The sequence below is a fragment of the Chiloscyllium plagiosum genome, unplaced genomic scaffold, assembly GCF_037043375.1.
Source record: "Chiloscyllium plagiosum isolate Xiang-an unplaced genomic scaffold, Cpla_swu_hap1 HiC_scaffold_3, whole genome shotgun sequence".
Lineage (NCBI taxonomy): Eukaryota > Metazoa > Chordata > Chondrichthyes > Orectolobiformes > Hemiscylliidae > Chiloscyllium > Chiloscyllium plagiosum.
Genome location: NW_028270141.1, coordinates 162,322,441 through 162,349,188, shown reverse-complemented (window position 1 = coordinate 162,349,188; position 26,748 = coordinate 162,322,441). Strand labels below are relative to the sequence as shown.

General features: G+C 53.7%; 1 protein-coding gene across 1 annotated transcript in view; it reads left to right on the top strand.

Annotated features, from left to right (window-relative positions):
* Positions 1-23,327, top strand: part of LOC148151798 (calpain-1 catalytic subunit-like) — an 85,175-nt gene extending 61,848 nt beyond the window's left edge. Inside the window, exons 4-11 of the mRNA XM_087976838.1 lie at positions 5,018-5,083; positions 8,553-8,610; positions 14,078-14,142; positions 16,191-16,259; positions 16,717-16,795; positions 17,076-17,189; positions 20,858-20,913; positions 22,229-23,327. Coding sequence (XP_087832964.1) covers positions 5,018-5,083; positions 8,553-8,610; positions 14,078-14,142; positions 16,191-16,259; positions 16,717-16,795; positions 17,076-17,189; positions 20,858-20,913; positions 22,229-22,255 — 534 coding nt within the window. The 3' untranslated portion in view covers positions 22,256-23,327. The remainder of the gene's footprint in view (positions 1-5,017; positions 5,084-8,552; positions 8,611-14,077; positions 14,143-16,190; positions 16,260-16,716; positions 16,796-17,075; positions 17,190-20,857; positions 20,914-22,228) is intronic.
* Positions 23,328-26,748: the final 3,421 nt, after the last annotated feature.

Sequence of the window (26,748 nt, the reverse complement as noted above, 5' to 3'; positions counted from 1 at the left end):
TCTCTGCCTGACTGATTTCTCTCTGCCTCACTGATTTCTCCCTGCCTCACTGATTTCTCCCTGTCTCACTGATTTCTCCCCACCTCACTGATTTCTCCCGTCCTCACTGATTTCTCTCTGCCACACTGATTTCTCTCTGCCTCAATGATTTCTCTCTCCCTCGCTGATCTCTCTGCCTCGCTGATTTCTCTCTATCTCACTGATTTCTCTCTACCTCACTGATTTCTCCCTACCTCACTGATTTCTTCCTGCCTCATTGATTTCTTCCCGCCTCACTGATTTCTCTCTGCCTCACTGATTTCTCTCTGCATCACTGATTTCTCTCTGCCTCACTGATTTCTCTCAGGCCACACTGATTTCTCTCTGCCTCACTGATTTCTCTCTGGGCTCACTAATTTCTCCCTGCCTCGCTGATTTCTCTCTGCCTAACTGATTTCTCTCCATCTCATTGATTTCTCTCTGTCTCACTGATTTCTCTCTACCTCACTGATTTCTCTCAGGCCTCACTGATTTCTCTCAGGGTTCACTGATTTCTCCCTAGTTCACTGATTTCTCCCTAGCCACACTGATTTCTCACTACCTCACTGATTTCTCTCTCTCACTGATTTCTCCCTACCTCACTGATTTCTCTCTGCCTCACTGATTTCTCTCTAGGCTCACTGATTTCTCCCTGCCTCACTGATTTCTCTCCGCCTCATTGATTTCTCTCAGGCCTCACTGATTTCTCACTACCTCACTGATTTCTCTCAGGGCTCACTGATTTCTCCCTAGTTCACTGATTTCTCCCTACCTCAGTGATTTCTCTCAGGGCTCAGTGATTTCTCCCTGCCTCACTGATTTCTCCCTTCCTCAGTGATTTCTCCCTACCTCATTGATTTCTCTCATGGCTCAGTGATTTCTCCCTGCCTCACTGATTTCTCCCTGCCTCACTGATTTCTCCCTACCTCACTGATTTCTCTCTGCCTCACTGATTTCTCACTGGGCTCACTGATTTCTCCTACCTCACTGATTTCTCCCTGCCTCACTGATTTCTCCCTACCTCACTGGTTTCTCCCTACCTCACTGATTTCTCTCTAGGCTCACTGATTTTTCTCTGCCTGACTGATTTCTCTCTGCCTGACTGATTTCTCTCCGTCTCACAGATTCTCTCTGCCTGACTGATTTCTCTCTGCCTCACTGATTTCTCTCTGCCTCACTGATTTCTCCCTGTCTCACTGATTTCTCCCCACCTCACTGATTTCTCCCTTCCTCACTGATTTCTCTTCGCCTCACTGATTTCTCCCTACCTCACTGATTTCTCCCTGCCTCACTGATTTATTTGCGCCTCACTGATTTCTCTCCGCCTCACTGTTTTCTCCCTACCTCACTGCTTTCTCCCCACCTCACTGATGTCTCCCTACCTCACTGATTTCTCTCTGTCTCACTGATTTCTCCATACCTCACTGTTTTCTCCCTACCTCACTGATGTCTCCCTACCTCACTGATTTCTCTGTCTCACTGATTTCTCCCTACCTCACTGATTTCTCTCTCACTGATTTCTCCCTGCCTCACTGATTTCTCCATACCTCACTGATTTCTCTCCGCCTCACTGATTTCTCCCTGCCTCATTGATTTCTCTCTGCCTCACTGATTTCTCTCCGCCTCACTGATTTCTCCCTATTTCACTGTTGTCTCCCTACCTCACTGATGTCTCCCTGCCTCACTGATTTCTCTCTCCCTCACTGATTTCTCACAACCTCACTGATTTCTCTCCGCCTCACTGAGTTCTCCCTACCTCACTGATTTCTCTCCGCCTCAATGATTTCTCCCTACCGCACTAATTTCTCCCTACCTCACTGATGTCTCCCTGCCTCACTGATTTCTCCCTAGCCACACTGATTTCTCACTACCTCACTGATTTCTCTCTCTCACTGATTTCTCCCTACCTCACTGATTTCTCTCTGCCTCACTGATTTCTCTCTGGGCTCACTGATTTCTCCCTGCCTCACTGATTTCTCTCCGCCTCATTGATTTTTCTCAGGCCTCACTGATTTCTCACTACCTCATTGATTTCTCTCAGGGCTCAGTGATTTCTCCCTGCCACACTGATTTCTCCCTACCTCACTGATGTCTCTCTGTCTCACTGATTTCTCCCTGCCTCACTGATTTCTCCCTGCCTCAATGATTTCTCTCTCCCTCGCTGTCCTCTCTGCCTCGCTGATTTCTCTCTATCTTGCTGATTTCTCTCTACCTTGCTGATTTCTCCCTACCTCACTGATTTCTCCCTGCCTCATTGATTTCTCCCTGCCTCACTGATTTCTCTCTGCCTCACTGATTTCTCTCCGCATCACTGATTTCTCTCTGCCTCACTGATTTCTCTCTGGGCTCACTAATTTCTCCCTGCCTCGCTGATTTCTCTCTGCCTAACTGATTTCTCTCCATCTCATTGATTTCTCTCTGTCTCACTGATTTCTCTCTACCTCACTGATTTCTCTCAGGCCTCACTGATTTCTCTCAGGGTTCACGGATTTCTCCCTCGTTCACTGATTTCTCCCTAGCCACACTGATTTCTCACTACCTCACTGATTTCTCTCTCTCACTGATTTCTCCCTACCTCACTGATTTCTCTCTGCCTCACTGATTTCTCTCTGGGCTCACTGATTTCTCCCTGCCTCACTGATTTCTCTCCGCCTCATTGATTTTTCTCAGGCCTCACTGATTTCTCACTACCTCATTGATTTCTCTCAGGGCTCAGTGATTTCTCCCTGCCTCACTGATTTCTCCCTTCCTCAGTGATTTCTCCCTACCTCATTGATTTCTCTCAGGGCTCAGTGATTTCTCCCTGCCTCACTGATTTCTCCCTGCCTCACTGATTTCTCCCTACCTCACTGATTTCTCTCTGCCTCACTGATTTCTCACTGGGCTCACTGATTTCTCCTACCTCACTGATTTCTCCCTACCTCACTGATTTCTCTCTGCCTCACTGATTTCTCTCTGCCTCAATGATTTCTCTGTGCCTCACTGATTTCTCTCTGCCTCAATGATTTCTGTCTCCCTCGCTGATCTCTCTGCCTCGCTGATTTCTCTCGACCTCACTGATTTCTCTCTACCTCGCTGATTTCTCCCTACCTCACTGATTTCTCTCTGCCTGACTGATTTCTCTCCGTCTCACTGATTCTCTCTGCCTGAATGATTTCTCTCCGTCTCACTAATTTCTCTCTACCTTGCTGATTTCTCCCTACCTCACTGATTTCTCGCTGCCTGACTGATTTCTCTCCGTCTCACTGATTCTCTCTGCCTGAATGATTTCTCTCCGTCTCACTGATTTCTCTCCATCTCACTGATTTCTCTCTGCCTCACTGAGTTCTCCCTGCCTCACTGATTTCTCTCAGGCCTACACTGATTTCTCACTACCTCACTGATTTCTCCTTACCTCACTGATTTTCCATACCTCACTGATTTCTCAGTGATCACTGATTTCTCTCTGGGCTCACTGATGTCTCTCCATCTCACTGATTTCTCTCCGCCTCACTGATTTGTCTCAGGCCTCACTGATTTCTCCCTGCCTGACTGATTTCTCTCTGCCTCACTGATTTCTCCCTGCCTCACTGATTTCTCTCTGCCTCATTGATATCTCTCTGTCTCACTGATTTCTCCTTGCCTCACTGAATTCTCCTTACCTCACTGTTTTTCCCTACCTCACTGATTTCTCAGTGCTCACTGATTTCTCTCTGGGCTCACTGATGTCTCTCCATCTCACTGATTTCTCTCCGCCTCACTGATTTGTCTCAGGCCTCACTGATTTCTCCCTGCCTCACTGATTTCTCTCCGCCTCACTGATATCTCTCTGCCTCACTGGTTTCTCCCTACCTCACTGATTTCTCTCTAGGCTCACTGATTTTTCTCTGCCTGACTGATTTCTCTCTGCCTGACTGATTGCTCTCCCTCTCACAGATTCTCTCTGCCTGACTGATTTCTCTCTGCCTCACTGATTTCTCCCTGCCTCACTGATTTCTCTCTGCCACATTGATTTCTCTCTGCCTCACTGATTTCTCTCTGTCTCACTGATTTCTACTTACCTCACTGATTTCTCCCTACCTCACTGAGTTCTCAGTGCTCACTGATTTCTCTCTGCCTCACTGATTTCTCCCTGCCTCACTGATTTCTCTCTGCCACACTGATTTCTCTCTGCCTCACTGATTTCTCTCTGTCTCACTGATTTCTACTTACCTCACTGATTTCTCCCTACCTCACTGAGTTCTCAGTGCTCACTGATTTCTCTCTGCCTCACTGATTTCTCCTACCTCACTGATTTCTCCCTGCCTCACTGATTTCTCTCTGGGCTCACTGATTTCTCTCTCCCTGATTTCTCTCTGACTCACTGATTTCTCCCAACCTCACTGATTTCTCCTGCCTCACTGATTTCTCCCTGCTTCACTGATTTCTCTCTGCCTCACTGATTTCTCCCTGCCTCACTGATTTATACCTACCTCACTGATTTATCTCAGGGCCCACTGATTTCTCTCTGGGCTCACTGATTTCTCCCTGCCTCACTGATTTCTCCCTGCCTCACTGATTTCTCCCTACCTCACTGATTTCTCTCAGGGCCCACTGATTTCTCCCTACCTCACTGATTTCTCTCTGGGCTCACTGATTTCTCCCTGCCTCACTGATTTCTACCTGCCGCACTGATTTATCTCTGCCTCACTGATTTTTACCTACCTCACTGATTTCTCTCAGTCCCCACTGATTTCTGTCTGGGCTCACTGATTTCTCCCTGCCTCACTGATTTTTACCTGCCTCACTGATTTCTCCCTACCTCACTGATTTCTCTCTGGGCTCACTGATTTCACTCTGCCTCACTGATTTCTCACCTGATTTCTGTCCCTGCATCCTATTTCTTGCCATCACTCTGATTTCTCCTTCTCAACAATATCCTGAGCTTGTTTTGCTTTCTCTCCTGCACTGCCTGATATTCTGATTTTTCGTGCTGTCTGATTCTCTGCTAACTGAGATGTTTCTATCCATCTGCTTCCAGGAGGAGATCACGGAGGATGATGTTGAAGAAAGTTTCAAGACCATGTTCCGGCAGCTCGCGGGTGAGGTGAGCCCTGCTCCCTTTTGGATTCTTCCACCACCTTCCTCTCGAAACATGACCCCATGCTGACCCTCGAGATGACCAAACCCCTACCCTGACCCCGGAGATCACCCTGACCTCGGAGATCACCCTGACCCCGGAGATCACCCTGACCCTAGAGATCACCCTGACGCTGGAGATCACCCTGACCCTGCAGATCACCCTGACCCAACCCTGACCCCGGAGATCACCCTGACCCCACCATGACCCCAGGGATCACCATGACCCCACCCTGACCCCAGAGATCACCCTGACCCCACCCTTACCCCAGAGTTCACCCTGACACCACCCTGACCCCAGCAATTACCCTGACCCCAGAGAACACTCTGACACCACCCTGACCCCATCCTGACCCCGGAGATCACCCTAACCCCGGAGATCACTCTGACCTCACCCTGACCCCGGAGATCACCCTGACCCCAGAGATCACCCTGACCCCACCCTGACTCCAGAGATCACCCTGACCTCACCCTGACACCAGAGATCACCCTGACCCCAGAGATCACCCTGACCTCAGAGATCACCCTGACACCAGAGATCACCCTGACCCCACCCTGACACCAGACATCACCCTGACCCCAGAGATCACCCTGACCCCAGAGACCTCCCTGAACCCACCCTGACCCCAGAGATCACCCTGACCCCAGAGAACACCCTGAACCCACCCTAACCTCGGAGATCACCCTGACACCAGCCTAACCCCAGCAATCACCCTGACCCCGGAGATCACCCTGACCTCACCCTGACCCCAGAGATCACCTTGACCCCAACCTGACCCCAGAGATCATTCTGACCCCACCCTGACCCCAGAGATCACCCTGACCTCACCCTGACCCCATAGATCACCCTGACCCCGGAGATCACCCTGACCTCAGAGATCACCCTGACCCCAGCCTGACCCCAGAGATAACCCTGACCCTAACCTGACCACAGAGATCAACCTGACCCCAGAGATCACCCTGACCTCACCCTGACCCCAGAGATCACCCTGACCGCGGAGATCACCTGACCCTGGAGATCACCCTGACCCCATAGATCACCCTGACCCCGGAGATCACCCTGACCTCAGAGATCACCCTGACCCCAGCCTGACCCCAGAGATCACCCTGACCCCAAAGATCAACCTGACCCCAGAGATCACTCTGACCCCACCCTGACCCCAGAGATCACCCTGACCCCAGAGGTCACCCTGACCCCAGAGATCACCCTGACCTCACCCTGACCCCAGAGATCACCCTGACCGCGGAGATCACCTGACCCTGGAGATCACCCTGACCCCATAGATCACCCTGACCCTGGAGATCACCCTGACCTCACCCTGAAACCAGAGATCACCCTGACCCCAGCCTGACCACAGAGATCAACCTGACCCCAGAGATCACTCTGACCCCAGAGATCACCCTGACCCCAGAGGTCACCCTGACCCCAGAGATCACCCTGACCTCACCCTGACCCCAGAGATCACCCTGACCGCGGAGATCACCTGACCCTGGAGATCACCCTGACCTCACCCTGACCCCATAGATCACCCTGACCCCGGAGATCACCCTGACCTCACCCTGAAACCAGAGATCACCCTGACCCCAGCCTGACCCCAGAGATCAACCTGACCCCAGAGATCACTCTGACCCCAGAGATCACCCTGACCCCAGAGGTCACCCTGACCCCAGAGATCACCCTGACCCCAGAGATCACCCTGACCGCGGAGATCACCTGACCCTGGAGATCACCCTGACCTCACCCTGACCCCATAGATCACCCTGACCCCGGAGATCACCCTGACCTCACCCTGACACCAGAGATCACCCTGACCCCGGAGATCACCCTGACCTCACCCTGACCCCAGAGATCACCCTAACCCCACCCTGACCCCGGAGATCAACCTGACCCCAGAGATCACCCTGACCCCACGATGACCCCAGAGATCACTCTGACCTCACCTTGACCTCAGAGATCAGCCTGACCCCAGAGATCACCCTGACACCACCCTGACCCCAGCAACCACCCTGACCCCGGAGGTCAGCTTGATCCCAGAGATCACCCTGACCCCGGAGATCACCCTGACCCGAGATCACTCTGACCCCACCATGACCTCAGAGATCACCCTGACCCCAGAGATCACCCTAACCCCACCCTGACCCCGGAGATCACCCTGACCTCACCCTGACCCGAGATCACCCTGACCCCACCCTGACCTCAGAGATCACTCTGACCTCACCCTGACCCCAGAGATCACCCTGACCCCACCCTGACCCCGGAGATCACCCTGACCCCAGAGATCACCCTAACCCCACCCTGACCCCAGCAATCACCCTGACCCCAGAGATCACCCTGACCTCACCCTGACCCTGCAGATCACCCTGACCCCGGAGATCACCCTGACCCTGGAGATCGCCCTGACCTCACCTTGACCCCAGAGATCACCCTGACCCCACCCTGATCCCGGAGATCACCCTGACCTCACCCTGACCCCAGAGATCAGCCAACCTCCACTCTGACCCCGGAGATCACCCTGACCCCGGAGATCACCCTGACCTCACCCTGACCCCAGAGATCACCCTAACCCCACCCTGACCCCGGAGATCACCCTGACCCCAGCCTGACCCCGGAGATCACCCAGACCCCGAGATCTCCTTGACCTCGCCCTGACCCCAGAGATCACCCAATTCCCACCCTGACCCCGCAGATCACCCTGACCCCAGCCTGACCCTGGAGATCACCCTGACCCCATCCTGACCCCAGAGATCACCCTGACCCCAGAGATCACTCTGACCCCACCCTGACACCGGAGATCACCTGAGCCTGGAGATCACCCTGACCCCAGAGATCACCCTGACCCCACCCTGACCCCGGAGATCACCCTGACCTCACCCTGACCCCAGAGATCACCCTGACCCCAGAGATCACCCTGACCCCGGAGATCACCCTGACCCCAGAGATCACCCTGACCCCAGAGATCACTCTGACCCCAGAGAGCACCCTAACCCCACCATGACCCCAGAGATCACTCTGACCCCACCATGACCCACCATGACCCCAGAGATCACCCTGACCCTGGATATTACCCTGACTCCAGGTGGCACAGTGGTTAGCACTGCAGCCTCACAGCGCCAGGGTCCCAGGTTCAATTCCAGCCTCGGGCGACTGACTGTGTGGAGTTTGCACATTCTCTCCATGTCTGCGCGGGTTTCCTCCCACAGTGCAAGGATGTGCTGGTCAGGGTGAATTGGCCATGCTAACGCATAGTGTTCAGGGTGTGTAGGTTAGGTATATTAGTCAGGAGTAGGGGAATGGTTCTGGGCGGAGGGTTGGTGTGGACTTATTGGGCTGAATGGCCTGTTCCACACTGTCAGGAATCTATAAAAAATAATCCTGACCCCTGACCCTGCAGTGGCCTGTGATAGCCCATTGTAAGTGTATCTCTCTTTCTCGACAGGATATGGAGATCAGTGTATTTGAACTGCGGACTATTCTCAATCGAGTCCTCTCCAAACGTAAGTGATGGAATCTTCATTCGTCCTTACATTCTCCCCAATTACCTCCAAAACCTGCTGCCATCGCTGCTCCACGATCTCCCCCCCCGGCTCAGCTCCCCTCCCGGTGAACTCTGACCAGCCCCTCCCTCTCGTCAATGGTAATCCCAGTATGGCTGATTTCGGCATCTCCCTCTCGAGCTGCAGGGTGAACTCTTTCATAGTGTGGGCTTAACCTTCAGCTCCCTAAACATGGCCGCCCCATCACACATCATCAAATCCAGAGGCTGGCACAGGCTGCTCCAAAAATACCATCTCACAGACATTCCACTAATCCCTCTTCTGGATGTCGGCTTGCTCGCTGAGCTGGAAGGTTCATTTCCAGACGTTTCGTCACCATAACTAGGTAACATCATTTCCTGTGGTGATGTCATTTCCTGTGTACCACCGGAAACAACATCACCAACTCAAAGAGACCCAAACATATAAATAGAAAGCAGGAATCATCAGCAGTGCTTTGTTGGGAGGCTCACTGAAGATGTTACCTAGTATGGTGACGAAACGTCTAGAAATGAACCTTCCAGCTCAACCTACATCCAGAACCTCAACCTGGGCTACAAACCTTCTCAAAACTCACTAATCCTTCTTCTTTTGGGATCTCTTCCCAATCTGATTTTCCCAGTGCAACTGTGTATGGAAGTCCCCCAGGATTATTGTAATTGTGCCTTTTCTATCTCCTGGGTTATTTTCTTCTCCACATCTAACGACTGCGAAATACTCAAGTGAACCTGTTCCCCTCATTCTTAGACCACACAGGGAACCTGGTGCTTGGTCAATTGCTAAGAAGAACAAAGAATCTTTACAGGCCAGGAACAGGCCTTTGGCCCTCCAGGCCTGAGCCGATCCATATGGACTGTCTAAACCTGTCAGTCAATTCCTAAGGATCTGTATCCCTCTGTGTGGGTGTGGGGGGGAGGGGGTGTGGGTGTGGGGGGGGGTGTGGGTGTGGGTGTGTGTATGTGTGTGAGGGTATGTGTGGGGGGGTGTGTGGGGGTGGGTGTGTGTGTGTGTGTGTGTTTGGGCGGGTGGGTGTGTGTGTGTGGGGGTTTGTGTGTGGGTGTGGGGGGGTGGATGTGGGTGTGTGGGGGGGTGTGGGCATGTGTGGGGGGTGAGTGGGGGTGTTTGTGTGGAGGGTGGTGTGGGTGTGTGTATGTGGGGTTGTGTGTTTGAGGGTGTCTGTGTGAAAGTGTGTGCGTGCGTGTGGGGTGTCAGTGTGTGTGTGGGTGTCTGTGTGAGTGTGGGTGTGTGTGTGGGGGGTGTGGGTGTCTGTGAGTGTGGGTGGTGTCTGTGTGAGGATGTGTGGGGTGTCTGTGTGAGAGTGTGTGTGTGCACGCGGTGTCTATGTGTGAGAATGGGTGTGTGGGTGTGGGGTGGTGTCTGTGTGAGTGTGGGAGGGGATGTGTGTGGGGGTGTGTGAGTGTGGGTGTGTGTGAGTGGGTGTGTATGGCGTCTGTGTGAGTGTGGGTGTGTGTGGGTGTCTGTGTGAGTGTGGGTGTGTGTGTGGGTGTCTGTGTGAGAGTGTGTGTGTGGTGTCTGTGTGAGTGTGTGTGGGGGGGCTGTGGGTGTCTGTGTGAGAGTGTGTGTGTGTGTGGTGTCGGGGGTGTGAGAGAGTAGGTGTGTGGGGTGTCTGTATGAGAGTGGGTGCGTGTCTGGTGTTTTGGGGTGTGTGTGAGAGTGGGTGTGTGTCTGGTGTCTGTGGGGGGTGTGTGAGAGTGGTGTGTGTGTGGTGTCTATGTGAATGTGTGTGAGTGTCTGTGTGAGAGTGGGTGTGTGTGTGGTGTCTGTGGGGTGTGTGTGAGAGTGGGTGTGTGTCTGGTGTCTGTGGGGAGTGTGTGGGAGTGGTGTGTGTGTGGTGTCTGTGGGGGTGTGTGTGAGAGTGGGTGTGTGTGTGGTGTCTGTGGGGGGTGTGTGAGAGTGGGTGTGTGTCTGGTGTCTGTGGGGAGTGTGTGGGAGTGGTGTGTGTGGTGTCTGTGGGGGTGTGTGTGAGAGTGGGTGTGTGTGTGGTGTCTGTGTGAGTGTGTGTGGTTGTCTGTGTGTGTGGGGGATGTGTGAGAGTGGGAGGGTGTGTGAGTGTGTGTGTGGTGTCTGTGTGAGTGTCTGTGGGGGGTGTGTGAGTGTGGGTGTGTGTGTGGTGTCTGTGTGAGTGTCTGTGGGGGGTGTGTGAGTGGTATCTGTGGGGGGTGTGTGAGAGTGGGTATGTGTGTGTGGGTGTTTGTGTGAGAGTGGGTGTGTATGTGGTGTCTGTGTGAGTGTATGTGGGTGTCTGTGTGAGAGTGGGTGTGTGTGTGGGGACGGGTGTGTGGTGTGTGTGTGTGTGTGGGTTGTGTGAGATTGGGTATGTGTGAGGGGTGTATGTGTGTGAGAGTGGGGGTGTGTGTGTGGGGGGTGTATGTGGTGTCTGTGGGGGGGGTGAGAGTGGGTGTGTGTGTGGTGTCTCTGTGAGTGTGTGTGGGGTGTGTGTGGTGTCTGTGAGTGGGTGTGGGGGTGTGTGTGTGTATGTGTGAGTGGGTGTGGGGGGTGTGAGAGTGTGTGTGGGGTGTGTGTGAGAGAGTGGGTGTGTGTGGTGTCTGTGTGAGTTGGTGTGGGTGTGTGTGTGGGGGTATGTGTGTGAGTGGTGTCTGTATTTGTGTGTGTGTGAGTATGTGTGTGTGGTGTCTGTGTGAGTGGGTGTGTGGGGGTGAGTGTGTGTGGGGGTGTGTGAGAGTGTGTGTGGCGGGGTGTGTGAGTGGTGTCTGTGTGAGTGGGTGTGTGTGGGGGTGGAGTGTTTGGGGGCGAGTGTGTGTGGGGGGAATGTATGAGTGTGTGTGGGGCGGGTGTGTGTGGGGAGGTGTGTCAGTGTCTGTGGGGCGGGTGTGAGTGTGTGTGGGGGTGTGTGTGAGTGTGTGTAGTGTCTGTGATGGGTGTGAGGGTATGTGTGTGTGTGTATGTGTGAGTGGGTGTGGGGGTATGTGTGTGTATGTGTGAGTGGATGTGGGGTGTGTGTGTGGGTGTGGGGCGTGTATGTTTGTGTGTGTGTGGGGGTATGTGTGTGGTGTCTGTGTGAGTGGGTGTGGGTGGGTGTGAGAGAGGGTGTGGGGTGTGTGTGAGAGTGGGTGTGGGGTGTGTGTGAGAGTGGGTGTGGGGTGTGTGTGAGAGAGTGGGTGTGTGTGGTGTCTGTGAGTTGGTGTGGGGGGTGTCTGTGTGTGAGTACGTGTGGGGGTATGTGTGTGTGTGTGTATGTGTGAGTGGGTGTGGGGGTATGTGTGTGTATGTATGTGTGTGGGTGTGGGTGTGTATGTGTGAGGGTACGTGTGTGTGTATGTGTGAGTGGGTATGTGTGTGTGGTGTCTGTGTGAGTGGGTGTGAGTGGGGGTGAGTGTGTGTGGGGGGGGGGTGAGTGTGTGTGGCGGGGTGTGTGTGTGTGAGTGGGTGTATGTGGGGGTGGGGTGTGTGGGGGTGAGTGTGTGTGGGGGGAGTGTATGAGAGTGTGTGTGGCGGGTGTGAGTGTGTGTGGGGCAGGTGTGAGTGTGTGGGGCAGGTGTGAGTGTCTGTGAGTGAGTGTGGGGGTATGTGTGTGTGTGTATGTGTGAGTGGGTGTGGGGGGGTGTAGGGTGTGTGAGTGGGTGTGTGTGTGAGTGGGTGTGGGGGGGTGTAGGGTGTGTGAGTGGGTGTGTGGGGTGTGTGTGGGTGGTGTCTGTGTGTGAGTGTGTGTGTGTGGGGGTATGTGTGTGTGTGGCGTCTGTGTGAGTGGGTGTTGTGGCGGTATATGTGTGTATGTGTGAGTGGGTGTGGGGGTATGTGTGTGTATGTATGTGTGTGGGTGTGTATGTGTGAGGGTACGTGTGTGTGTATGTGTGAGTGGTTGTGGGGTGTGTGTGTGGGCGTGGGGGGTGTCTCTGTGTGTGTGTGTGTGAGAGGGTGTGTGTGTGGGGGTATGTGTGTGTGTGTGGTGTCTGTGTGAGTGAGTGTGGGGGTATGTGTGTGTGTATGTGTGTGTGGGTGTATGTGGTGTATATGTGTGAGTGGGTGTGGGGTGTGGGTGTGGGGGGTGTCTGTGTGTGAGTGTGCGTGGGTGTGTGGGGGTATGTGTGTGTGGTGTCTGTGTGAATGGGTGTGTGTGGGGGTATGTGTGTGTGTATGTGTGGGTGTATATGTATGAGTGTGTGTATGTGTGTGTGGGTGTGTGTGTGTATGTGTGAGTGGGTATGTGTGTGGTGTCTGTGTGAGTGGGTGTGTGTGGAGGTGAGTGTGTGGGAGGGTGTGTGTGGGGCGGGTGTGAGTGTGTGTGGGTGTGTGTGAGTGGGTGTGTGTGTGGTGTCTGCGTGAGTGGGTGTGTGTGAGCATGTGCGTGGTGTCTGTGTGATTGGATGTGAGTGTGTGTGGGGGTGTGTGTGAGTGTGTGGTGTCTGAGTGGGTGTGGGGGGTGTGTGAGTGTGTGTGGGGGTATGTGCGTGGTGTCTGTGTTATTGGGTGTGAGTGTGTGGGGGTGTGTGTGAGTGTGAGTGGGTGTGTGTGTGTGGTGTCTGTGTGAGTGGGTGTGGGGGGGTGAGACTGTGTGTGGGGGGGTATGTGCGTGGTGTCTGTGTGAGTGGGTGTGGGGGGGCTGAGACTGTGTGTGGGGGGGTATGTGCGTGGTGTCTGTGTGAGTGGGTGTGAGTGGGTATGTGGGGGTGTGTGAGTGGGTGTGTGCGTGGTGTCTGTGTGAGTGTGTGTGGGGGGTGTGTGAGTGGGTGTGTGGGGGTGTGTGTGGGGGTATGTGGGGGTGTGTGAGTGGGTGTGTGCGTGGGGTGTGTGTGTGGTGTCTGTGTGTGGGTGTGTGTGTGGTGTGTGAGTGGGTGTGTGTGTGGTGTGTGAGTGGGTGTGTGTGTGGTGTGTGAGTGGGTGTGTGTGTGGTGTGTGAGTGGGTGTGTGTGTGTGTGTGTGAGTGGGAGTATGTGCGTGGTGTCTGTGTGATTGGGTGTGAGTGTGTGGGGGTGTGTGTGAGTGTGAGTGGGTGTGTGTGTGGTGTCTGTGAGAGTGGGTGTGCGTAGTGTCTGTGTGAGTGGGTGTGTGGGGGGTGTGTGAGTGTGAGTGGGGGTATGTGCGTGGTGTCTGTGTGAGTGGATGTGGGGGATGTGTGTGTGTGTGGGGGGTGTGTGAGTGTGTGTGGGGGGGTATGTGCGTGGTGTCTGTGTGAGTGGGTGTGCGTGGTGTCTGTGTGAGTGGGTGTGTGAGTGTGTGTGTGAGTGTGTGTGGGGGGTGTGTGAGTGTGTGTGGGGGGTGTGTGAGTGTGTGTGGGGGGGTATGTGCGTGGTGTCTGTGTGAGTGGATGTGGGGGGTGTGTGAGTGTGTGTGGGGGGTGTGTGAGTGTGTGTGGGGGGTGTGTGAGTGTGTGTGGGGGTATGTCTGTGATCCCGATTATAAGCTGTCATCTCTCTCCCTGTACCTCCCTCCTTGTCTTTTATTTCAGACCGTGATTTGAAAACAGATGGGTTCAGTCTGGATTCTTGCCGGGGAATGGTTAATCTCCTGGATGTATCCTTCATGTAGGCAGGAGCTGGTGGACATTGTTCCCTGACCCTGAGAGAGAATGACCTCTGTCACATCAGGGCATTGTCCAGCTCTCTTGCTGGAGCCTGTTGTCCCATGTCTCCTCTCTCTGTCTCTGTGCCTCAGTACTGTAGAAGTCTACACAGCAGCAATCATTCTCCGTTGATTTGAGGTGGGTAAGTGATTGGTAATTATTAACTGTGGCTTCAGGTTAAACGTGGAGAAGGAAACCTCCTGCTGATTACCACGTACAATCCTCCCTCGGCTGATGAGTCGGTACCCTCCATGTTGAACAACACTTAGAGGAAGCACTGAGGGTGACAAGGACACAGGATGTACTCTGGGTGGGGGGTGGTTCACTGTCCCACCACCGAGAGTGACTCAGCAGCAGCATTACTGATCGAGCTGGTCAGGTCCTAAAGGACATTGCTGCCAGACTGGGTCTACGGCAGGTGGGGAGGGAACCAACAAGGGGGAAAAACATACCTGACCCCATCCTTACCAATCTGCCAGCTACAGATGTATCTGTCCATGACAGTATCGGTAAGAGTGACCACCGCACAGTCCGTGTGGAGACAAAGTCCCACCTTCACATTGAGAATCCCCCTATCGGGTTGTATGGCACTGTCACTGTGCTCAATGGGACAGCCTTTCACCGGTATGTTTTAGCATTTTCCTGACCATAGCGTCTCCCCCATCGATGCCCGAGTGTGGGACAGTGCAAGTCACACAAGCTTTGTATCCAAGTATAGGTGCTCAGTAGCATTTCCATGTTTTAGACTTTGAACTTCAATCTGATGTGAAATTACAGGAGATTTTAAAATATAGCATCTTAAAACCCTGACATTTCTTCAAATGTCCAGGGCCTTTAGAAAATGACATTTCCTCACTGGCCACACAGAAACAGTGGTCATTATCTCCCAATGTAAACAGCTCACCACCTTCCCTGTAATGCCATGTGGGCTCTCTTTAATCTCTAACACCCTCATAAGCTCAGGAAAGGGCAGAGAGAGAGAGAGTGTGACGGTGGAACTGAGTGAGCATTAGGGAGACAGAGAGAGGGGATGGAAAAGAAATGAGCAGCGAGGCCAGGCTGGAGGGAAATCCCCGGGCAGATTTTCAGGGAGACTGAGCTGGGGGAAGCAGAATGATCATGTGCAGGAACCAGTTACCCCAGTGAGGGGTATGTTGGCCTTTATTGGGAGGCAATTGCAGTTCAATATGTAACAACGCCATACCATGGAAGACTGTGCACAGTTCTGGTCTCTGTGTTGACGGAAGTTTGTACTTGGGATATCTGGCCTGTCGTATCATGACAGTGAGGAAACTCAGGTGATATTCTGTGGAGTTTTGAACAATGAGAGATGATCTGAAAGGGTTTAACTCTGGGACGTTGTTCCAGCTGGTGCTCAGGTATCTACAACACAGGCTGGGGGAGAGTGGTGGAAGCTGATGGCGGGGGGGGGGGGGGACAGTTTTCAGGAATAGGGGCTGATTGTTTTGGAGAATTATCTGGAAGAGACATTAGAGATAGGGGCAACAGGAGGCCTTTCAGCCCTTCAACCCTGCTCTACCATTCAGTATGATCACAGCTGATCATCCAACTCCATTCCCCCTGTTCCCACTTTCTCCCCCCTGAACCTTTCATCCCTTTAGCCTGGAGAACTGTATCCGACTCCTTCTATAAAACATCCATGTTTTGGCCTGAACTGCTTTCTGTCCGGGAATCCCACAGACTCCCCACCCTCTGGGTGAAGAGATTTCTCCTCCCCACCTCAGTCTGAAATAGCCTCCTCACAAAGCAATCCCCCGGTTCGTCTCTCAGACGATGGGGAATCTACAGGGGTCTGGGTCCCAGAGGGATGAGGATGCTCCATCATTGATGGTATTGAAGGCTGAGACAGAGAGAGAGAGAGAATTGAAGTGAAAGGGGAGTGGTTGGGAAAGTGAGGGTTGAATCCTGAGACCAGCCTCGATGGGCTGAATGGTCTGATCTTCGTTTGTAGCGTTTTCTCTAAACCAACTTTTCACAGAAAGATGGCAGTGGGCGTCTTGGTGTGGTGGAGTTTCAGATCATGTGGAATAAAATTCGCAAATGGCTGGTAAGAGATGGGATCTAGTGGATCACATATCATATCTGTTTGATCCTAGGCCTCTCTTGCACTTTCTCTCTCTGTGTCTGTGTCATTCTCTCTCTCTCTCCCTCTATATATATCTCCATTTCTCTTTCCCCCTCATTTTTCACTATCTTTCTCTGTCTCACCATTCCCCTCCCCATCTCTCAGCCCTCTGCCTATCTCTCCCCCACTTCCCCCTCTCTCACCCCCATCATCCCCTTTCTCCCTCCCTCTCTCTCAGCCATCCATCTCTCTAATTTCTGCCTCTGTCTCTCTCTCTCTCTCCTCTATCTCCCTCCCTCTCTGCCCTCTCTCCCCATCTCTCTCTCTGCCCATCTCCCTGTTTGTCTGTCCCAGCCCTCCCCTCTGTCACTCTCCCCCACCGCCCCACCCTTCCCCTCTCCCTGCCCCTTCTCTCACACTCTCCTGTTCTGGTCTGCAGGGTATTTTCCGACAGTATGATCTGGACAAGTCAGGAACGATGAGTTCCTATGAGATGCGCCTTGCCTTGGAGTCAGCAGGTATGTTTACCTCAGCATTGGCTGCCCTGTCATTCTGATGGTGATGTGTAACTGAATCCTTTCTCCCTGTCACTCTGATGGTGATGTGTAACTGAATCCTTTCTCCCTGTCACTCTGATGGTGATGTGTAACTGAATCCTTTCTCCCTGTCACTCTGATGGTGATGTGTAACTGAATCCTTTCTCCCTGTCACTCTGATGGTGATGTGTAACTGAATCCTTTCTCCCTGTCACTCTGATGGCGATGTGTAACTGAATCCTTTCTCCCTGTCACTCGGCAGGTTTTAAAATTAACAACCGAATCCACCAAGTGATCGTTGGCCGATACTCAGAGAATGATGTGCTGGACTTCGATAACTTCATCTCCTGCCTCGTCAAACTAGAGGCCATGTTCCGTAAGTCTCATCCAGGCCTTAATGGCCCTCCCCTCATCCCTCACCTTCCCCTTACCCCTCACCCCCTCCCCTCAACCCACTCCCTTTACCCCTCACCCCCCTCCCCTCACCCCTCAACCCACTCCCTTTACCCCTCACCCCCTCCCCTCACCCCCCACCCCTCACCCACCTCCCCTCACCCCTCATCCCCCTCCCCTTACCCATCAACCCCTCCTCTTACCCCTCCTCTTACCCCTCACCCCCCTCCCCTCACCCCCTCCCCTTACTCCTCGCCACCTCCCCTTACCTCTCACCCCCTGCCCACCCCCCTCCCTTTACCCCTCACCCCCCTCCTCTTACCCCTTACCCCCCTCCACTCACCCACTCCCCTTACCCCTCTACCCCTTACCCCCCTCCCCTTACCCCTCACCCCCTCGCCCCCTCCTGTTACCCCCCACCCCCCCTCTCCTTACTCCTCACCCTCCCCTCACCCCCTCCCCTCGCCCACACCCCTTGCCCCCCTCACCCTCTCCCCTCATCCCCACCTCTCACCCCTCCCCTTGTCCCCTCTCCTCACCCCCTCCCCTCACCCCCTCCCCCCCTCCCTTTACACCTCCCCTTGCCACTCCCTATCTCTTGTCCTGCCCGAGGCTAGGGTATAAACAGGGGATAAGCCACTGGCAGGATCACGACCGATCATCAAGTTCACCACCTTAATCCCACCCTCCATCTATATCCCATGATCCCTTTAGCTACAAGAGCTATATTTACCACCTACTCATAAACACATAGTGTTTTGGCCTCAACACGTGTGGTGGTGAATTCCACAGGCTCCCCACTCTCTGGGTGAAAACATTTCTCCACATCTCAGCACTAAAAGCTTTAACCCTTTCCCTTAAACTGTGACCACCCACCCCACCCTCCCACCCTATTATCAGGAAGACCCCTCCTGTGTCACCCTGTCTAGTCCTGTTAGAATTTCATCAGTTTCTATGAGATCCCCCTCAGTCTTTTAAACTCCAGTGAATATAATCCTAACTGATCCAGTCTGTCCTCATCCATCAGCCCTGCCCTCCCAGGAATCAGTCTGGTAACCCTTCGCTGCCCTCCCTCCATCACCACAACATCCTTCCTCAGATAAGGAGACCAAACCTGTCCATAATACTCCAGGTGTGGTCTCCCCAAGGCCCGGTATAATTGCAGCAAGACCTCCCTGCTCCTGGACTCGAATCCTCTCACTATGAAGGCCAACATCCCATTTCCCTTCCTCACCACCTGCTGTACCTGCACGCTTACCTTCAGAGACTGGGGTACAAGGACACCCAGGTCCCATTGCCCCTGCCCCTTTCCCAACCTGTCCCCATTCAGATCATCATCTGCCTTCCTGACCCCCCCCAACCCCTCACATTTATCCACATGATACTGCATCTGCCATGTATTTCCCCACTCCCTCAGTCTGTCCAAATCCCACTGAGACATCTCTGCATGCTCCTCACAGCTCACCCTCGCACCCAGCTTTGTGCTGTCTGCAAACCTGCAGAGATTACATTTAGTTCCCCCACCTACATCACTCATGTATATTGTGGATAGCAGGGTCCAAGCATCGATCCCCGTGGTGCCCCACCGATCCCCGCAGTGCCCCACCGATCCCCGCCGTGCCCCACTGATCCCCGCGGTAACCCACCGATCCCCGCGGTATCCCACTGATCCCTGCGGTATCCCACTGATCCCCGCGGTAACCCACTGATCCCCGCGGTAACCCACTGATCCCTGCGGTAACCCACTGATCCCCTGCGGTAACCCACTGATCCCTGCGGTAACCCACTGATCCCCTGCGGTAACCCACTGATCCCCGCGGTAACCCACCGATCCCGGCGGTAACCCACCGATCCCGGCGGTATCCCACTGACCCCACAGTAACCCACTGATCCCCGCGGTAACCCACTGATCCCCGCGGTATCCCACTGATCCCCGCGGTATCCCACTGATCCCCACGGTATCCCACTGATCCCTGCGGTATCCCACTGATCCCCTGCGGTAACCCACTGATCCCCGCGGTATCCCACTGATCCCCGCGGTATCCCACTGATCCCCACGGTATCCCACTGACCCCCGCGGTAACCCACTGATACCCGCGGTAACCCACTGATCCCCGCGGTAACCCACTGATCCCCGCGGTATCCCACAGACCCCCGCGGTAACCCACTGATCCCCGCGGTATCCCACTTATCCCCGCGGTAACCCACTGATCCCCGTGGTATCCCACTGATCCCCGCGGTAACCCACTGATCCCCGCGGTAACCCACTGATCCCCGCGGTATCCCACTGACCCCCGCGGTAACCCACTGATACCCGCGGTATCCCACTTATCCCCGCGGTAACCCACTGATCCCCGCGGTATCCCACCGATCCCCGCGGTATCCCACAGATCCCCGCGGTATCCCACTGATCCCTGCGGTAACCCACTGATCCCCACGGTAACCCACTGATCCCTTCCGTGCCCCACTGATCCCTGCGGTAACCCACTGATCCCTGCGGTAACCCACTGATCCCCGCGGTATCCCACTGATCCCTGCCGTGCCCAACTGATCCCTGCGGTAACCCACTGATCTCCGCGGTAACCCACTGACCCCTGCGGTATCCCACTGATCCCCGCGGTAACCCACTGATCCCCGTGGTATCCCACTGATCCCCGCGGTAACCCACTGATCCCTGCGGTATCCCACTGATCCCCACGGTATCCCACTGATCCCCATGGTATCCCACTGACCCCCGCGGTAACCCACTGATACCCGCGGTAACCCACTGATCCCTGCGGTATCCCACTGATCCCCGCGGTATCCCACTGACCCCCGCGGTAACCCACTGATACCCGCGGTATCCCACTTATCCCCGCGGTAACCCACTGATCCCCGTGGTATCCCACTGATCCCCGCGGTATCCCACTGATCCCCGCGGTAACCCACTGATCCCCGCGGTATCCCACTTATCCCCGCGGTAACCCACTGATCCCTGCGGTATCCCACTGATCCCCGCGATAACCCACTGATCCCTGCGGTATCCCACTGATCCCAGCGGTATCCCACTGATCCCCGCGGTAACCCACTGATCCCTGCGGTAACCCACTGATCCCCGCGGTATCCCACTGATCCCCGCGGTATCCCACTAGTCACTTCCTGCTGCTTTGGAAAACTCCCGTTTATTCCTGGTCTTTGTTTCTGTCTCCGAGCCAATCGCTGTCCATTACAATACACTGCCCCCAATCCCACGTGCTTTATTGTTACACATTATATGCTGATGTGGGACTTTATCGAAAGCCTCCTGCAACTCCAAGTAAACCACACCCACTGGCTCCCTCTCATCAACTCTGTTAGTTACAGCCAGAAAGGATTCCTATAGATTTGTCAAGGATGAATTCCCTTTTGTAAATCCGTGCTAACTCTGTCCAATCCTGCTGCTGTTTTTCCAAATGCTCAGCAACTGAATCTTTTATAATGGACTCGAACATTCCTCATCCCCCCTCCACCCCCTCTCATTGATATCAGACTCACTGGGCTGGAATTCCTGGTTTTCTCTCTGCCTCCCGTTATAAACGATGGGATTACGTTAGCTCCTCTCCGATCAGGAGGAAAATTCCTGATTACCAGTCTCACCAATCATTGACCAATCTCTCTCTCTCTCTTATTCAGGGTCATTCAAAGCTCTGGAGCAGGAGGATGGGACAGTGGACTTGAATCTTGCTGAGGTGAGTGGTTTGCAGTAAGCAATATTTCCCAAGTGGATTCCTCCAACTGGGAAAGGGCTCTGACGGGAAGGATGCTCTGGAACAGCTCTCAGACAGCCCTGGGTATTGGGGACAGGTCCCAGACAGACCTGGGTATTGGGGACAGGTCCCACTGGGTATTAGGGACAGGTCCCAGACAGACCTGGGTATTGGGGACAGGTCCCAGACAGACCTGGGTATTGGGGACAGGTCCCACTGGGTATTGGGGACAGGTCCCAGACAGACCTGGGTATTGGGGACAGGTCCCACTGGGTATTAGGGACAGGTCCCAGACAGACCTGGGTATTGGGGACAGGTCCCAGACAGACCTGGGTATTGGGGACAGGTCCCACTGGGTATTGGGGACAGGTCCCAGACAGACCTGGGTATTGGGGACAGGTCCCACTGGGTATTAGGGACAGGTCCCAGACAGACCTGGGTATTGGGGACAGGTCCCAGACAGACCTGGGTATTGGGGACAGGTCCCACTGGGTATTGGGGACAGGTCCCAGACAGACCTGGGTATTGGGGACAGTCCCCAGACAGACCTGGGTATTGGGGACAGGTCCCAGACAGACCTGGGTATTGGGGACAGTCCCCAGACAGACCTGGGTATTGGGGACAGGTCCCAGACAGACCTGGGTATTGGGGACAGGTCCCACTGGGTATTGGGGACAGGTCCCAGACAGACCTGGGTATTGGGGACAGTCCCCAGACAGACCTGGGTATTGGGGACAGGTCCCAGACAGACCTGGGTATTGGGGACAAGACCCACTGGGTATTGGGGACAGGTCCCAGACAGACCTGGGTATTGGGGACAAGACCCACTGGGTATTGGGGACAAGACCCACTGGGTATTGGGGACAGTCCCCAGACAGACCTGGGTATTGGGGACAGTCCCCAGACAGACCTGGGTATTGGGGACAGGTCCCAGACAGACCTGGGTATTGGGGACAAGACCCACTGGGTATTGGGGACCCCCCCCCGTGTATTGGGGACCGCCCCCCCCTGTGTATTGGGGACACCCCCCCCCCCCCCCCCCCCCCCCGTATATTGGGGACACCCCCCCCGTGTATTGGGGACCCCCCCCCCCGTGTATTGGAGACACCCCTCCCCCCCCCCCCCGTGTATTGGGGAACCCCCCCCCCCGCTGTGTATTGGGGACCCCCCCAGGTTGTGAGAGTAGGGGCAGCCCCCAGTGATGGTCGATGTCCCTGTTGCTGTGTGTGTGGGGAATGGGTGTAGTTTCCAGTTGGTCCTGACTCCTCCTGCCCCCTCTCTCTCTCTCTGTTCACAGTGGCTGAGTTTGACCATGTCGGGTTAGAAATCCAGAAGAGGATGCCGAGATTGCGAGTGACTCCTTCCTGCTTTTCACAGTGTATCAGCCTTTGGCCTGTATGTAGCCTGTTTGATGAAACGGGCCCGGGGCGACTCTGAGGAGGCTGTTTACTCAGAGTCTGATGAAACTATGCAAAACCCTTCACCAGAACACAGTGCAGGACCCGGCCCAGTCCTTCAGAAACTGACACTCTTAAATTAGATTAATTACAGAGTGGAAACAGGCCCTTCGGCCCAACAAGTCCACACCGACCCGCCGAAGCGCAACCCACCCATACCCCTACATTTACCCCTTACCTAACACTACGGGCAATTTAACATGGCCAATTCACCTGACCTGCACATCTTTGGACTGTGGGAGGAAACCGGAGCACCCGGAGGAAACCCACACAGACACGGGGAGAACGTGCAAACTCCACACAGTCAGTCGCCTGAGGCAGGAATTGAAGCCGGGTCTCTGGCGCTGTGAGGCAGCAGTGCTAACCACTGTGCCACCATGCCGCCCACAACTACTGCCCCATTCCCCCACCCACCCCTACCACCAACATCCCCCTGTCCACCCACCCCCCCCCCCCCCCCCCCTCCCCTCAATGTGGGATTGGCCTGGTCTGGCCTACAATGATAACCACTAAAACTGTCAGGCAACCTCACAGTTTGAATCGTCTTCCATACAGCTCCTGGTTCAGACCCTGCCCAGACTCCAGCCCTCAGCCCCCAGGCTCCAACAGCGAGGTCACTCTGCCTCATCTCCCAGCTGCTGCAGTGCTGGTCCTGTGTCAAGGTGAGAGCTGTGTGTGGGTGCCTCGGGGTGAGGGTGATCCTGGGGACTGGCTGTGATTTCTCAGAGCTGCTGCACTGGTGCCTGGTGAGATGGTGTTGATATAACTGACTGCTTACTCTGCTAAACCCTCTCTCTTCAACCAGTTAATGAAATGTTTGCTGTGTGACTTCTTTCTGCATTGACTTTCCAGTCAATAGCTGTGAAAGTCTCTAACTGTGCTCACAATCCCTGGAGACAGTATTAAATTTGACAATAAATCAGTAAAAGATTATTGTAAGCTCTTTGTGTCTCCATTACTGGGTCACAGTGGGGGTGGGGAGGAGGGCGGGTGCTGCAAATATATCACTAATTCTTCAGTGAGGTTAGTCTTCAGACAGAGCTGAAAATGTGCTTATCCAAGGATTGTTTAAATCTCCCTAATGTGGCTGAGTTAACTACATTGGCAGGTAGGGCATTCCACGCCCTTACCACGCTCTGAGTAAAGAACCTGCCTCTGACATCTGTCTTAAATCTATCACCTCTCAATTTGCAGCTATGCCCCCTCGTACAAGCTGACGTCATCATCCTCAGAAAAAGACTTTCCCTGCCCACCCTATCTAATCCTCTGATCATCTTGTATGTCTCTATCAAATCCCCTCATAGCCACCTTCTCTCCAGTGAGAACAGACCCAAGTCCCTCAGCCTTTCCTCATAAGACCTTCCCTCCAGACCAGAGTTGAAAAATGTGATGCTGGAAAAACACAGCAGGTCAGGCAGCATCCAAGGAGCAGGAGAATCGACATTTCGAGCATGAGCCCTTCTTCAGGAATGAGGAAAGTGTGCCAAACGGGCTAAGATAAAAGGTAGGGAGGAGGGACTTGGGGGAGGGGCGTTGGGAATGCGATAGGTGGAAGGAGATTAAGGTGAGGGTGATAGGTCAGACTGGGGTGGGGGCGGAGAGGTCAGGAAGAAGATTGCAGGTTAGGAAGGTGGTGCTGAGTCCGAGGGTTGGGACTGAGATAAGGTGGGGGGAGGGGAAATGAGGAAACTGGAGAAATCTGCATTCATCCCTTGTGGTTGGAGGGTTCCTAGGCGGAAGATGAGGCGCTCTTCCTCCAGGCATCGTGTTGCCATGGTCTGGCGATGGAGGAGTCCAAGGACCTGCATGTCCTTGGTGGAGTGGGAGGGGGAGTTGAAGTGTTCAGCCACGGGGTGGTTGGGTTGGTTGGTCCGGGTGTCCCAGAGGTGTTCTCTGAAACGTTCCGCAAGTAGGCGGCCTGTCTCCCCAATATAGAGGAGGCCACATCGGGTGCAGCGGATGCAATAGATGATGTGTGTGGAGGTGCAGGTGAATTTGTGGCGGATATGGAAGGATCCCTTGGGGCCTTGGAGGGAAGTAAGAGGGGAGGTGTGGGCGCAAGTTTTGCATTTCTTGCGGTTGCAGGGGAAGGTGCCGGGAGTGGAGGTTGGGTTGGTGGGGGGTGTGGATCTGACGAGGGAGTCACGGAGGGAGTGGTCTTTACGGAACGCTGAAAGGGGAGGGGAGGGAAAGAGATCCCTGGTGGTGGGGTCTGTTTGGAGGTGGCGGAAATGACAACGGATGATCCGATGTATCTGGAGGTTGGTGGGTGAGGACCAGTGGGGTTCTGTCCTGGTGGCGATTGGAGGGGTGGGGTTCAAGGGCGGAGGAGCGGGAAGTGGAGGAGATGCGCTGGAGAGCATCGTCAACCACGTCTGAGGGGAAATTGCGGTCTTTGAAGAAGGAGGCCATCTGGGTTGTTCGGTATTGGAATTGGTCTTCCAGGGAGCAGATGAGGCGAAGGTGAAGGAATTGGGAATATGGGATGGCGTTTTTACAGGGGGCAGGGCAACATCCTGGTAAATCTCCTCCGCACCTTTTCCAATGTTTCCACATCCTTCCTGTAATGGGGCGACCAGAACTGTACACAATATTCCAAGTGTGGCCGCACCAGCGTTTTGTTTCGTTGCAGCATGATATTGCGGCTCCGGAACTCAATCCCTCTACCAATGAAACCTAACACACCGTATGCCGCCTTAACAGCACTATCCACCTGGGTGGCAACTTTCAGGGATCTGTGTACATGGACTCCAAGATCCCTCTGCACATCCACACTACCAAGAATCTTTCCATTGACCCAGTACTCTGCCTTCCTGTTATTCTTCCCAAAGTGCATCACCTCACATTTAGCTGCATTGAACTCCATTTGCCACCTCTCAGCCCAATTCTGCAGTTTATCCAAGTCCCCCTGCAACCTGTAACATTCTTCCAAACTGTCCACTACTCCACCGACTTTAGTGTCATCTACAAACTTTAATCATCTATCCACCTATGCCTGCGTCCAAGTCGTTTATAAAAATGACAAACAGCAGTGGCCCCAAAACAGACCCTTGTGGCACACCACTAGTAACCGGACTCCAGGCTGAATATCTTCCATCAACCACCACTCGCTGCCTTCTTTCAGAAAGCCAGTTTCTAATCCAAACTGCTAAATCACCCTCAATCCCATGCCTCTGCATTTTCTCCAACAGCCTACCATGTGGAACCTTATCAAAGGCTTTACTGAAGTCCATGTACACCACGTCAACTGCCCTATCCTCATCTACGTGCTTGGTCACCTTCTCAAAAAACTCAATGAGGTTTGTGAGACACAACCTGCCCTTGCTGAAACCATGTTAACTATCTCCAATCAAATTGTTGCTTGCTAGATGATTATAAATCTTATCTCTTATAATCCTTTCCAAAACCTTTCCTACAACAGACATAAGGCTCACTGGTCTATAATTTCCTGGGTCACCTCTGCTGCCCTTCTTCAACAAAGGCACAACATTTGCAATCCTCCAGTCCTCTGGTACGAAACCTGTAGACAATGACGACTCAAAGATCAAGGCCAAAGGCTCTGCTATCCTCTCCCTAATTTCCCACAGAATCCATGGATAACTTCCATCCGGCCCAGGGGACTTGTCTACTTTCACTCCTTCCTGAATTGCTAATACCTCCTCCTTACTAACCTCGATCCTTTCCAGTCTCATATCCCGTGTATCATTCTTCTCCTCTACAATATTCTCCTTTTCCTGAGTGAACACCGATGAGGAATGTTCGTTTAGCACCTCTCCGATCTCCACAGGGTCCACACTCAACTTCCCACTTCTGTCTTTGACTGGCCCTATTCCTACCCTAATCATCCTTTTATTCCTCACATACCTATAGAAAGCTTTAGGGTGCTCCTTTATTCTACCTGTTAAAGACTGCTCGGGTCCTCTCTTTGCTCTTCTTAACTCTCTCTTTAAATCCTTCCGAGCTGATCTGTAACTCTCCATCGCCTCATCTGTACCATCTCGTCTCATAAGCCTCCTTCTTCCGCTTAACAAGAGATACAATTCCTTTAGTAAACCACGGTTCCCTTACCTTGTCACTTCCTCCCTGCCTGACAGGGACATACCTATCAAGGACACGCAATACCTGTTCCTTAAACCAGCTCCACATTTCCATTGTCTGCATCTCCTGCATTTTGTTACCCCATTCTATCCATCCTAATTCTTGCCTAATTGCATTAAAATTACCCTTGCCCCGTTGATAACTCCTGACCTGTGGTATGTACCTATCCCTTTCCATCGCTAAACTAAACGTAACTGAATTATGGTCACTCTCTCCAAAGTGCTCACCTACAACTAAATCAAACACCTGGCCTGGTTCATTA